The 13,055-nt window shown below is 43.4% G+C and overlaps 1 protein-coding gene across 2 annotated transcripts in view; it reads left to right on the forward strand.

Annotated features, from left to right (window-relative positions):
• Positions 1-199: 199 nt before the first annotated feature.
• LOC111974155 (alpha/beta hydrolase domain-containing protein 17B) overlaps positions 200-13,055 on the forward strand; it is an 18,075-nt gene continuing 5,219 nt past the window's right edge. Inside the window, exons 1-2 of one of the 2 annotated variants that reach the window (XM_024001778.2) lie at positions 200-626; positions 3,797-4,275. In XM_024001778.2, coding sequence (XP_023857546.1) covers positions 3,809-4,275 — 467 coding nt within the window. In that variant the 5' untranslated portion in view covers positions 200-626; positions 3,797-3,808. The remainder of the gene's footprint in view (positions 627-3,796; positions 4,276-13,055) is intronic. The other variant, XM_024001780.2, reaches the window with a different exon arrangement.

Here is a 13,055-nt window from a genome sequence, read left to right on the forward strand (position 1 = left end):
AATATAGTATTGTTCTAATTGAAATATCGTATTGACACTATCTCTTTTAGATAACGCATTTCCCTTACCCCATTCCGCTAAAAAATAAAATAATTACGTCATTCTACACCGAAGAGGTAACGCCTTGAGCAATCTGATTGGCCTTTGTTAGAAAATAGTCGTTTCTAATTGGCTTTCTTATAAGCCAATTCAATCATACCGGCGTCACTACGGTTTCGATGTTTTTATGTTCCGTTTTCCGTAGAGAAGACAGTCTGCAAGCAACAGTGGTTAAGCTACAAGTATTGAACCTGTGACTGAAGTCAACATTATATAACATATTTGGTTTACTTACGTCTTATGGAGGCATTTAAGTTAATATCTGGACCACATGGACAAGACTGAGTGTCAAATAGTTGTAGCTTGGTTTGGGTAGACAGTAGTCGTGTGTAAACGTCAAGAAGATTCATAGCTAACGTTACCCTGCTAACCAGAGTGGACGAAGGGAAGATAAGCTAAGGCATTTTCGAGTCAACCTGCCTGGTTAACGTTAGCTAATTGTACGTGTTATCTGTCTACGGCAGTTAGCTAGCTAAGTTACTCGCCAGAATCATCGAAATACTAACTACAATCCGCAACATTACCAGGTATGTGTGTGATCCTCTTCGGGTAGCCTAGCTAGCTACTATCAAATATTTTCTATTGACTATTAGCTCATTAATAACGTCAATTATTGGATGTTAGGAAGTACTTCTCTTTCGTTTAAGGGTGTGGCGTAAACATCTTTGATATTATGCATCTCAATCACGTCGCGTGAAGAAGAATGAAGGAGTTCCCATAGGTCGTTTGGCGACCCGTTACTTTCCTCAGAGCAACGATTACATCCGTAACACAACGACGTGTTTGCTGTACCTTTGCCGACCACTGTTTACTTTTCAGTCATCATAGGCTGGAAAAGGTGGCCCTACGATTTATTTTCTTTAACGTTAATATATAATCGCAACGAATCATTTCTGGCAAGCACCCCCGACTAGAAAGATTAATCAGGCGGTATATACCAATTAATTGTGTATTACAGCCTGATTAATCAGACTACTTGACAGGCGTTGATAAATCTCCATTACCACCGTAAACTAACGTTGTAGCTAAATGTATCAGGATGTCTATAGCCAGGCCTTTTGGATAGTCTCTAAAACAAACCCTAGCTGATGTGTAACGTTATGGGGTCCCCTAGAATCTGAATTGCTTTTATAGATGTTGGCTGACTAGTCATGAAAAAGATGTGTGCGTGTCCATGGGGTAGAACTTAGCCTGTTGTGATTCTGGATGGCCAGATTGCTTGCAAGATTGACAAGACAAGTGAGTGCTAGGGGAGGTGCTGTGGGATTATTTAAAATACTCTTTCCCCTAGGAGAGAAAGTCCGTTTTGGCAGTGTGTAGAGCCTCCTTGACACAGAGAAGAGCAGTTTCGGTTGAGTCAACAGTCTTGAAGCCTGACTGGTTAGGGTCAAGACGATTGTTCTGAGCGAGATAGCAAGAGAGTTTATCAGAGACGGCATGCTTAAGTGTTTTGGAAATAAAATAAAGATGTGATACCGGTCTGTAGTTTTTGACATCAGAGGGGTTGAGTGTTGGTTTCTTGACAAGTGCCTCTGGCTATTTTGAAGTAAGAGGGGACACAGCCATTGGTTAGCGATGAGGAATGCGAGAACGTCTCCAGACATGGTCTGGAGGAGGGGATGAGGTCGAGCTGGCAGGTTGTCGGGCGGCCGGACCTCACTAGTCGCAGGATTTCATCTGGAGCGAGAGAGGGGAGAAAGAGGTCAAGGCGTAAGGTAGTTCTGTGTGAGCAGGACCAGAAGACTCAATAGGCTGAGTGAATGAGGAATGGCTTTCGCCAACCTTCTTTTCAAAGTAGTTGACAAAGTTGTCTGCAGAGGGAGTAGGGAGGGGATGGAGGATTAAGAAGGGAGGAGAAGGTGGAAAATAGTTTTCTAGGGTTGGAGGGAAAAACGTGGCATTTAGAGTGATAGAAGGTGGCTTTAGCAGCGGATACAGAGGAAGACAAGGTAGGGAGTGAAAGGATGATAGGTCCGCCGTGAGGTTAGTTTTCCTCCATTTTCTCTCAGCTCCTTGCAGCCCTGTTCTGTAAGCTTGCAATGAGTCACTTAGCCATGGAGCAGGCGGGGACAGTGCAAGTCATAGGATGAGGATAGTAGGGTCGAAAAGGTGGAATCAGGGAACAGGAGGGAGAAGGATTTAGCTGAAGAGAGAGATGGTAGGATAGAAGAGGGTAGTGGGAGAGTGGAAGAAACGATTGTGATGGCGCATGACAATCTGAGTGGCTAGGGTTGGAGAAGGAGACAGAAAAGGAAACAATTTAGTGATCTGAGTCCTGAAGGGGGGTTGCCGTGACGTTACTAGCCGAACAGAATCTAGTAGAGATGAGGTCATGCGTATTGCCTGCTTTGAGTGGGAAGGGACTGGGAATGGGTAAGGTCAAAAAAGGCAAGGAGGGGAAATAAGATGAAGATGAAAAGAAATTAGTCGAAGGCAGACATCAAGAGGTTGAAGTCGCCCAGTACGAAGAGCGGTTAGCCATTATCAGGAAATTAGCTCAAGCTCATTATCTTCTTATGGCTGGGATCCCGTTAACGGGATCGATATGACAACAGCCAGTGAAAGTGCAGGGCGCCAAATTCAATTCATTTTAAAGATAAACTTGTTGTTAATCCCACCACAGTGTCAGATTTCAAAAAGGCTTTACGACGAAAGCACACCAATGATTATGTTAGGTCAGCACCTAGTCACAGAAAAACACAGCCATTTTTCCAGCCAAAGAGAGGAGTCACAAAAAGCAGAAATAGAGATAAAATTAATCACTAACCTTTGATGATCTTCATCAGATGACACTCATAGGACTTCATGTTACACAATACATGTATGTTTTGTTCGATAAAGTTCATATCTATATACAAAAATCTGAGTTTACATTGGCGCGTTACGTTCAGTAGTTCCAAAACATCTGGTGATTTTGCAGAGAGCCACATCAATTTACAGAAATAATCATACTAAACATTGATAAAAGATACAACTATTATGCATGGAATTATAGATACACTTCTCCTTAATGCAACCACTGTGTCAGATTTCAAAAAAGCTTTACCGAAAAAGCACACCATACAGATATCCGCCATGTTGTGGAGTCAACAAAGTCAGAAATAGTATTATAAATATTCACTTACCTTTGATGATCTTCATCAGAATAAACTCCCAGGAATCCCAGTTCCACAATAAATGTTTGATTTGTTCGATAAAGTCCATAATTTATGTCCAAAATCCTCCTTTTTGTTTGCGCGTTTAGCCCAGTAATCCAAATTCATGCCGCTCGAGCAGACGAAAAGTCAAAAAGTTCTGTTACAGTCCGTAGAAACATGTCAAACGATGTATAGAATCAATCTTTAGGATGTTTTTATCATAAATCTTCAATAATGTTTCAACCGGAAGAAGTCTGGTTATAGGCTTTAACGTATGTGCCTCAGTCTGTTGGTCTGTTTGTGGGAGGCATGCATCAGTGGTCGAGACTGCCGTGAGTCACAGCTGTGTGTCGGTGTGTGTCTGAGCATATTTTTCAAAATGGCTGTCAATAACTGTGGTGTGCTTGTGCACCGGGCTGGAAAGAGACCGTAAACCCTCTTTCATTTGTCCTCAGTCTTGGTGAGATCAAGCTAATGTAGGCTATTGAATGTGCCATGTCAATAATACCCTATTAGTAATAGTGAATGGTAATGTCTCCTCTCATTCCCCCTTCCCCCAGCAGTGTTTGAGGATGAACCACCTGTCCCTGAGTGAGCTTTGCTGCCTGTTCTGCTGCCCTCCATGCCCCAGCAAGATCACCTCCAAGCTGGCCTTCCTGCCCCCGGAGCCCACCTACACCCTCATGTGTGATGAGAGCGGTAGCCGCTGGACCCTGCACCTGTCTGAGCGCGCAGACTGGCAATACTCAGCGCGTGAGAAGGACGCCATCGAGTGCTTCATGACGCGCACTTCACGCGGCAACCGCATCGCGTGCATGTTTGTCCGCTGCTCACCCAACGCCCGCTTCACACTCCTCTTCTCACATGGCAACGCGGTGGACCTGGGCCAGATGAGCAGCTTCTACATCGGCCTGGGCTCACGCATCAACTGCAACGTCTTCTCCTACGACTACTCAGGCTACGGGGCCAGCTCGGGGAAACCCTCTGAGAAGAACCTGTACGCTGATGTGGACGCCGCCTGGCATGCACTCAGGACACGGTGAGTAAGGGGACGAGGGACGAGGGCAGATGTGATGGTGGAGGAGTGAGATGGCAAAGAAGTGGCTGTTTGTGACGTTGATGTGTCCTACCCAAGAGTTGCTGACTATCGTTCCACCTAAAGCTCGCACCATGGCTTAAACATTCTTGGTTGGAAAGTGAAGTGGAGAAAACATTTTATTTTTTGTTACATTAAATGATGTGTTTGAAAATGTGTAGGCTAGATGCTTTCTCCTCAACCTTCTACCCGGCCGCCCCCAAGGCAATGGTTTTCTGTTCATCAGTTCCTCTCCCCATCCCTCTGGCCATCCCATCCATCCATTTATCAATGAATTGATCCCCACGTAACCTCTAGTCTCCAACACTCTCCTCTCTCTCCCTCCTATCTCGCTTCTCTCCTCCCTTTGTCCTCTATGACTTCCCCCTCTCCTGTTTTATTTTCTCTTGCTAGCTTTTTACTCTGAAGTCTGCTCTAGGTCCCAGGTGGGGTCCCGTACACACACACACACACACACCACAACACACACACACACACACACACACACACACACACACACACACACACACAGAGCGCTTTCCTCTATGGATTCTACCCATCCCTTCCCCTCTGTCCTGTCCTTCATTCTCAGCTGAGTCTTTTATGTGTGTGTCCAAGCGTATGTGAGATGTTTAGGCTACATATTGTTTATGCACAGTTTTGGGGGGAATAAAAGTGATTCCAGACTTATTTCCTGCATCTTGACAACAAATCAAAGGGACAAACAAACGAGTCAGAGAAAGGAAGGAACATCCAAATACACAAACAGGAAGAGGGTAACTAACACAGAGGTTACTTGGGCCCAAATTGCCAACTGTGATGACATTGACTAGAATAAGTGTTTCTCCATATAGTAGGCCCCCTCGCCCCATGGGACAGGTCTGAGAGTAAAGTTAAACAGGAAACCATTACCGTACAGGGACTAGCCTACATACAGAACAGACTACTGTAGCTGGGGCTGAGAAACATGTATGCCTGCTACCATCTGTGTGGTTTCTCTGCAAATCTCACATCCGTTTGACTGTAGCCATTCTCTTCTGTTGCTGATCTCCTCCTACACATATTACCTGTGTGTGTGTGTGCCATTTTTCTCGTTTTAACCTACTTGTTCCTTCTGCATACACACACAAGAAACAACCACAGTCCTGTGGAAATGTGTGTGCGTGTGCTGTCACCCGTGTGCACTGTCACCTGTGACCGTTTCAGAAAATCTGCCTTAAAATGAAATTTCGGCAAAGCACAACAGAATCAGCTTGATCGAATTATCCTCCGATAGAGGAGGATGCATGTCGTGGGATGGGGTGGGGTTAGAGAGGGATGGGGGTGGGGTTAGAGAGGGGTGGGGGTGGGTTAGAGAGGGGTGGGGGTGGGGTTAGAGCGGTGGGGTTAGAGAGGGTGGGGGTGTGGTTAGAGAGAGGTGGGGTGGGGTTAGAGAGAGGTGGGGGTGGGTTAGAAGAGATGGGGTGGGAATTAGAGAGGGGTGGGATGGGTTAGAGAGGGGTGGGGATGAGGTTAGAGAGGGGTGGGGATGAGGTTAGAGAGGGGTGGGGATGAGGTTGAGAGGGGTGGGGGTGTGTTAGAGAGGGTGGGGATGAGGTTAGAGAGGGGTGGGGGTGTGGTTAGAGAGAGGTGGGGGTGGGGTTAGATAGAGATGGGGTTAGAGAGGGGTGGGGGTGGGGTTTGAGAGAGATGGAAGAGTAGGAGCAAAAACATTAACATCTTCAGATGATTTCATTGGATTGTAAATTACACAATCATTTTATTGCTATGGTAGCCAATAGTTTTTGTTTCTTGGACACACTGACCTGATTTCTCTCCTCCTCTCTTCCTCCCTTCGTCCTCTATCACCTCCCCCTCTTCCCTGCTTTGGAAATCTGATTCATATGCTGCACACTGATTTCTGTTTGAAGCAGCTACTGTCTCTGTTACCAATGAATGGATATCGGGCCACAATTCCATTGACTGATTTTCAACACATAGGGTGAAAGAGGTCATCTCAAACTTCTCTGGACACCATTCTCATGATGTGTCATTTTCACAATGTAAGAAATCAACATTTGAAGCATATTTCTTGGACAATTGTTTTTTTAGATGACAGTGTATGAGAACTCATTGTGAAAAAATTTGACTTTCATTTTCTCTGCTGTAAAACAGTATATTGGCAGATATAACTGTCGGTAAGTTTTGTCCCCCAAAAATCGGAATCTGTATCGGACCCAAAAAAACGCATATTGGTCGTGCTCTACCTTTGTGTGTGTGTGTGTGTTAGAGGTCGACCGATTATGATTTTTCAACACCGATACCGATTATTGGAGGACCAAAAAAAGCCGATACCGATTAATAAAAGAATATAATATAATAAATAAAATAATAATGATTTTTTATTTGTAATAATAACAATTACAACAATACTTATTATTGAACACTTATTTTAACTTTATATAATACATCAATAAAATCAATTCAGTCTCAAATAAAATGAAACATGTTCAATTTGGTTTAAATAGTGCAAAAACAAAGTGTTGGAGAAGAAAGTAAAAGTGCAATATGTGCCATGTAAAAAAGCTAACATTTAAGTTCCTTGCTCAGAACATGAGAACATATGAAAACTGGTGGTTCCTTTTAACAGGAGTCTTCAATATTCCCAGGTAAGAAGTTTTAGGTTGTAGTTATTATAGGACAATTTCTCTCTATACGATTTGTATTTCTTATACCTTTGACTATTGGATGTTCTTATAGGCACTTTAGTATTGCCAGTGTAACAGTATAGCTTCCGTCCCTCTCCTCGCCCCTACCTGGGCTCGAACCAGGAACACATCGACAACAGCCACCCTCGAAGTAGCGTTACCCATCGCTCCACAAAAGGGGAACAACCACTCCAAGTCTCAGAGCGAGTGACGTTTGAAACGCTATTAGCGCGCACCCCGCTAACTAGCTAGCCATTTCACATCGGTTACACCAGCCTAATCTCAGGAGTTGATAGGCTTGAAGTCATAAACAGCTCAATGCTTGAAGCACAGCGACGAGCTGCTGGCAAAATGCACGAAAGTGCTGTTTGAATGAATGCTTACGAGCCTGCTGGTGCCTACCATCGCTCAGTCAGACTGCTCTATCAAATCATAGACTTAGTTATAACATAATAACACACAGAAATACAAGCCTTAGGTCATTAATATGGTTGAATCTGGAAACTATCATCTCGAAAACAAGACGTTTATTCTTTCAGTGAAATACGGAACCGTTCCGTATTTTATCTAATGGGTGTCATCCATAAGTCTAAATATTTCTGTTACATTGCACAACCTTCAATGTTATGTCATAATTACGTAAAATTCTGGCAAATTAGGCGGCCCAAACTGTTGCATATACCCTGACTCTGCGTGCAATGAACGCAAGAGAAGTGACACAATTTCACCTGGTTAATATTGCCTGCTAACCTGGATTTCTTTTAGCAAAATATGCAGGTTTAAAAATATATACTTCTGTGTATTGATTTTAAGAAAGGCATTGATGTTTATGATTAGGTACAGTCGTGCAACGATTGTGCTTTTTTCGCAAATGCGATTTTGTTAAATCATCCCCCGTTTGGCGAAGTTGGCTGTCTTTGTTAGGAAGAAATAGTCTTCACAGAGTTCGCAACGAGCTAGGTTAGCAGGCAATATTAACTAAATATGGAGGTTTAAAAATATATACTTGTGTATTGATTTTAAGAAAGGCATTGATGTTTATGGTTAGGTACACATTGGAGCAAGACAGTCCTTTTTCGCGAATACGCACCGCATCGATTATATGCAACGGAGGACACGCTAGATAAACTAGTAATATCATCAACCATGTGTAGTTAACTAGTGATTATGATTGATTGATTGTTTTTTATAAGATAAGTTTAATGCTAGCTAGCAACTTACCTTGGCTTACTGCATTCGCGTAACAGGCAGTCTCCTCGTGGAGTTAAATGTAATCAGGTGGTTAGAGCGTTGGACTAGTTAACTGTAAGGTTGCAAGATTGAATCCCCGAGCTAACAAGGTAAAAATCTGTCATTCTGCCCCTGAACAAGGCAGTTAACCCACCGTTCCTAGGCCGTCATTGTAAATAAAAATGTGTTCTTAACTGACTTGCCTAGTTAAATAAAGGATAAATAAAGGTGTAAAAAAAAACTTTAAAAACGGCCAACTCGGTGTCTAAAAATACAGATTTCCGATTGTTATGAAAACTTGAAATCGGCCCTAATTAATCGGCCATTACGATTAATCGGTCGACCTCTAGTGTGTGTGTGTCCTCTATTTAAAAATAAATACAACATATGGGGGTTTTCTCATGGCCCAACATATAGGCCAGATACCTATTAACTAACTGAGGAAGGTTTCAAGTTAATGTCACATGCACAAGTAAATGCCTTTCTTTCAAACCCAACAATGCAATAATCAACAACAATATAATACTAGAAAAAACAGGAGAAATATGAAGACCCCAACAACTTACTATTGGAATGGGAATATGATTGCATAGTGGTTCCATAATGTGATGTGGCTAATTCAGTTGGCCTGAATGACACATACAGAAACTAGCCCTAGATATTGAAATGATAATGGACTCTCAGTTCTTGCATTCATAGATTCATTTTATGTAGGTTACCTTTTTTGAGAATAGTTACATTTCTACAAGCACCATCCCTCAGCTTTTAACCCAGTGGCGGAACTGCTTTAGACTGAAAAACAAATGAAGGATTGTTGTTAACTGTGGCTTTGGGTGGGTTGTCTGGATTTGCATGGCTGCACTACCATTGGCTATTAGGGGTGTTTTGTGTGCAAATTTTCTGCTCACATTTAATTCTGCAGTGTAGCTACATAGATACGGATAAAATATTCAGGAGGCCAATATTGAACTCAACATCACAATCTGGCTTATAGCTTCAGACAGTAATGTGACACTGATCAGCAGAGCTTTCTCTCTGTCAGAGTGTTAAACTGCACATCAGTGAGGAGTAGAGTCACTGCCTGTTTCCATGCATGAAGGCTACAATAGTTTGGATGTCTGTGGGACAGACTCTTTGCATTGCAAATTCCATAACAAATCTCTAAGTATGAAGAATGAAGCAATATCAACAGTTACACTACTGCCATCCCATCTACCAGCGTCGGCTCCCATTGGTCAGAACCAGAGGGGAGAACCGTGAGACGGCACAACATGGGTGGTGGGGTTTGTAGTCCATGTTGATTGACAATAGCCTAATTTACACTATCAGGTGAGACGAGGCTGTGCTACTTTTAATTTGGCCCAAGGCTTAGTATAGCCCAGCTCTGTGCCCAATTCGGGTGCTTCCAACCCTGCACCTTTTCAACTGGCCAGGGCTTGTTGTTTTCAACGTCACATAGTATTCCACCCCAAATCTATGCCAGGTTCTGCCCCACTTTGTCACCCATTCACTGGTAATCCAAAGATCAATGTCATTTCTGTCCCATAATTGCCAAACTGACTGACACCCTCAAGATAGAAGCTGACCCTAATGGCAGATCCAAGATCAATCCACCCTTCCCAGAAGTCTTATTTGTAACCATAAAGAGGGCAAAAAGACACAGACCTCAGATCAGCGCAATGGGAAACTTCTACCTCAGCCATGCCACTGCCAGACCCAATTATCAACGCAGCATGTGATCTTATTCTCCATTCTACAGGGAGCCCTGGCCTCCTTTATTTAACAGTCAAATGGTTCATCTTGGTGCTGTGTTTCACTGCCCCGTGTTTGACTTGAATTCCAGAGACATGTCTCTCAATGGGGCGGCGCACAATTGGCCCAGCTTCGTCCGAGTTAGGGGAGTGTTTGGCCGGCAGGGATGTCCTTGTCCCATCGCGCTGTAGCAACTGCTGTGGCGGGCCGGGCGCATGCACGCTGACACAGTCGGCAGGTGTACGGTGTTTCCTCTGACACATTGGTGTGGCTGGCTTCTGGGTTAAGTGGGCATTGTGTCAAGAAGCAGTGCGGCTTGGTTTGGTTGTGTTTCAGAGGACGCACGGCTCTCGACCTTCGACTCTACGGGAGTTGCAGCGATGAGACAAGACTGTGGCTACCGATTGGATATCACAAAATTGGAGACAAAGGGCAAAAAGTTTGAAAAAATATATAAAAAGAGTGGGGAAACCCATACATCTTTTTTGACACAGGTATGATAGACTTGACTCACTACATGACTGTGTTTTGCCTGTGGTTGACTACAGGTCATAGTCTATATGAGATGTGTTTGGCTTGTGCGAAAGGAAGCTGTGGGCCTACTGACTTTGAACATTAATTATTTATCATATCTAAAAGCTCTCTCTCAATGTCTCCCCTTTAGCATCCTGCCGCTGTCTGTTTTATGTGAGTGTGTTTCTCTTGCAAGTTAAATGAGGGCTGGAGATGGGGCTGTGGCGGTCATGAAATGTTGTCAGCTGGTTATTGTCATGCAAAAGTCTGCCGGTATCATGGTAATTTACACTTAATTATCATAAACACGTTTAGCATCTCCAGGCCTGCATGCATACAAGCCATTGATGCGCGCCTTTGGAACGTCTACATTTTAAAAAGTCTAATATACACAATCATAATAAATCCATGATTTATTTTAGCCAGGTCTAAAGAAATCTGTATTTAATCAGCTCATATATAGGCCCATGCTAATGCGTAAGCTCTAATATGCATTTGGTGTTTTGAATTAGTCATCACCTAAATGAATTAGTCAACCTGTTGTTGAACTTGTTCTTCAAATTGACCAATTACTTTGAGGTGAGTTTTAAAGCAAGATACTGTTTTAATGATAAGTGTTTGTGAGCTTAGGTTGCATTTGCGTTGATGTCAGAGAGGAAAATGGTTTGTGTTTGCACGCGCTCGTGTTCCTATGTTCTGGTGCAGGGGGAGGTCCTGTCTTACCTGCGTGTTCAGGTGACTCAATCATGAGTCAGCAGGTGTGTCCCACACCGTCAGCAGACACACTTTATTACATGCAATGCAGGTACATGCAGTACTGTACAAAAGTTTTGGGCAGGTGTGAAAAAATGCTGTAAAGTAAGAATGCTTTCAAAAATAGACATGTTAATAGATTATATTTATCAATTAACTAAATGCATAATTGGGGTGACCACCCTTTGCCTTCAAAACAACATCAATTCTTGTAGGTACACTTGACCAAAGTCAGGGATTTTGTTGGCACATAGTCAGGTGTATGATTGGCATAATTGTTTAAACAGGTGCTAATGGTCATCAATTCAATATGTAGGTTGAAATGCAATCATTAACTGAAACAGAGGAACAGGGGGAATAAAACTGGGTGAGGAACAGCCAAACTCAGCTAACCAGGTGAGGTTGCTGAAGACCGTTTACTGTCAAAAGTCATACACCCTGACAAGACTGAGCACAGCAACAAGACACAAGGTAGTTATACTGCATCAGCAAGGTCTCTCCCAGGCAGAAATGTCAAGGGGTTTCCAGATGTGCTGTCCAAGCTCTTTTGAAGAAGCACAAAGAAACGGGCAACTTTGAGGAACGTAGACGCAGTGGTCGGCCAAGGAAACTTATTGCAGCAGATGAAAGACACATCATGTTTACTCCCTTCGCAATCGGAAGATGTCCAGCAGTGCCATCAGCTCAGAATTGGCAGAAAACAGTGGGACCCTGGTACACCCATCTACTTTCCGGAGAAGTCTGGTAAGAAGCGGCCTTTATGGAAGACTTGCGGCCAAAAAGCCATACCTTCGACATGGAAAGCGACTCAACTATGCACGAATACACAGGAACTGGGTTGCAGAAAAATGGCACCTGCTTTGGACTGAAGAGTCAAAATGTGAAAGAGTTGTCTGTAGCAGAAGGCAGTTTGTTCTCTGAAGGGCTGGAGAGGGATACACGAATGAGTGTCTGCAGGCAACAGTGAAGCATGGTGGAGGTTCCTTACAAGTTTGGGGCTGCATTTCTGCAAATGGAGTTGGGGATTTGGTCAGAATGAATGGTCTCTTCAATGCTGAGAAGTACAGGCAGATACTTATCCATCATGCAATACCATCAGGGAGGCATCTGATTTGCCCCAAATTTATTCTGCAGCATGACAACGACCCCAAACATACAGCGAAAGTCATTAAGAACTATCTTCAGTGTAAAGAAGAACAAGGAGTCCTGGAAGTGATGGTATGGCCCCCACAGAACCCTGATCTCAATATCGAGTCTGTCTGGGATTACATGAAGAGAGAGAAGCACCTGAGGCTGCCTAAATCCACAGAAGAACTGTGGTTAGTTCTCCACGATGTTTGGGCCACCCTACCTGCCGAGTTCCTTCAAACTGTGTGCAAGTGTACCTAGTACCTATTGATGCTGTTTTGAAGGCAACGGGTGGTCACACCCAATATTGTTTTGATGTATATTTTTCTGTTCAATCACTTTGCATTTTGTTAATTGATAAATAAACTATTAACATGTATATTTTAGGAAGCATTCTTGCTTTACAGCATTTTTACACACACAAACACACACACACACACAGAGAGCACACTATTTGTGGAACTAAAAGGGTTGGGTTTTGTCAGTGGGAACCTGCTGTGAGGGATGTCCACTCAAATAGAATAGTGCTGTTTCATTTTCTTTTCACTTGGACGTGTTCCAGCAGTCAATCCTTCCAAGTCTAATATTGACTGGTAGCCTAGCAACAGATCTCCAGTGAGGTTTCAGACAGAATTTTATAGGATCTCTACTGAGACCCAATGCAACCCCGGCAACAACCTG

Source organism: Salvelinus sp. IW2-2015, linkage group LG15 (genome assembly GCF_002910315.2).
Source record: "Salvelinus sp. IW2-2015 linkage group LG15, ASM291031v2, whole genome shotgun sequence".
In the NCBI taxonomy this organism is placed as follows: domain Eukaryota; kingdom Metazoa; phylum Chordata; class Actinopteri; order Salmoniformes; family Salmonidae; genus Salvelinus; species Salvelinus sp. IW2-2015.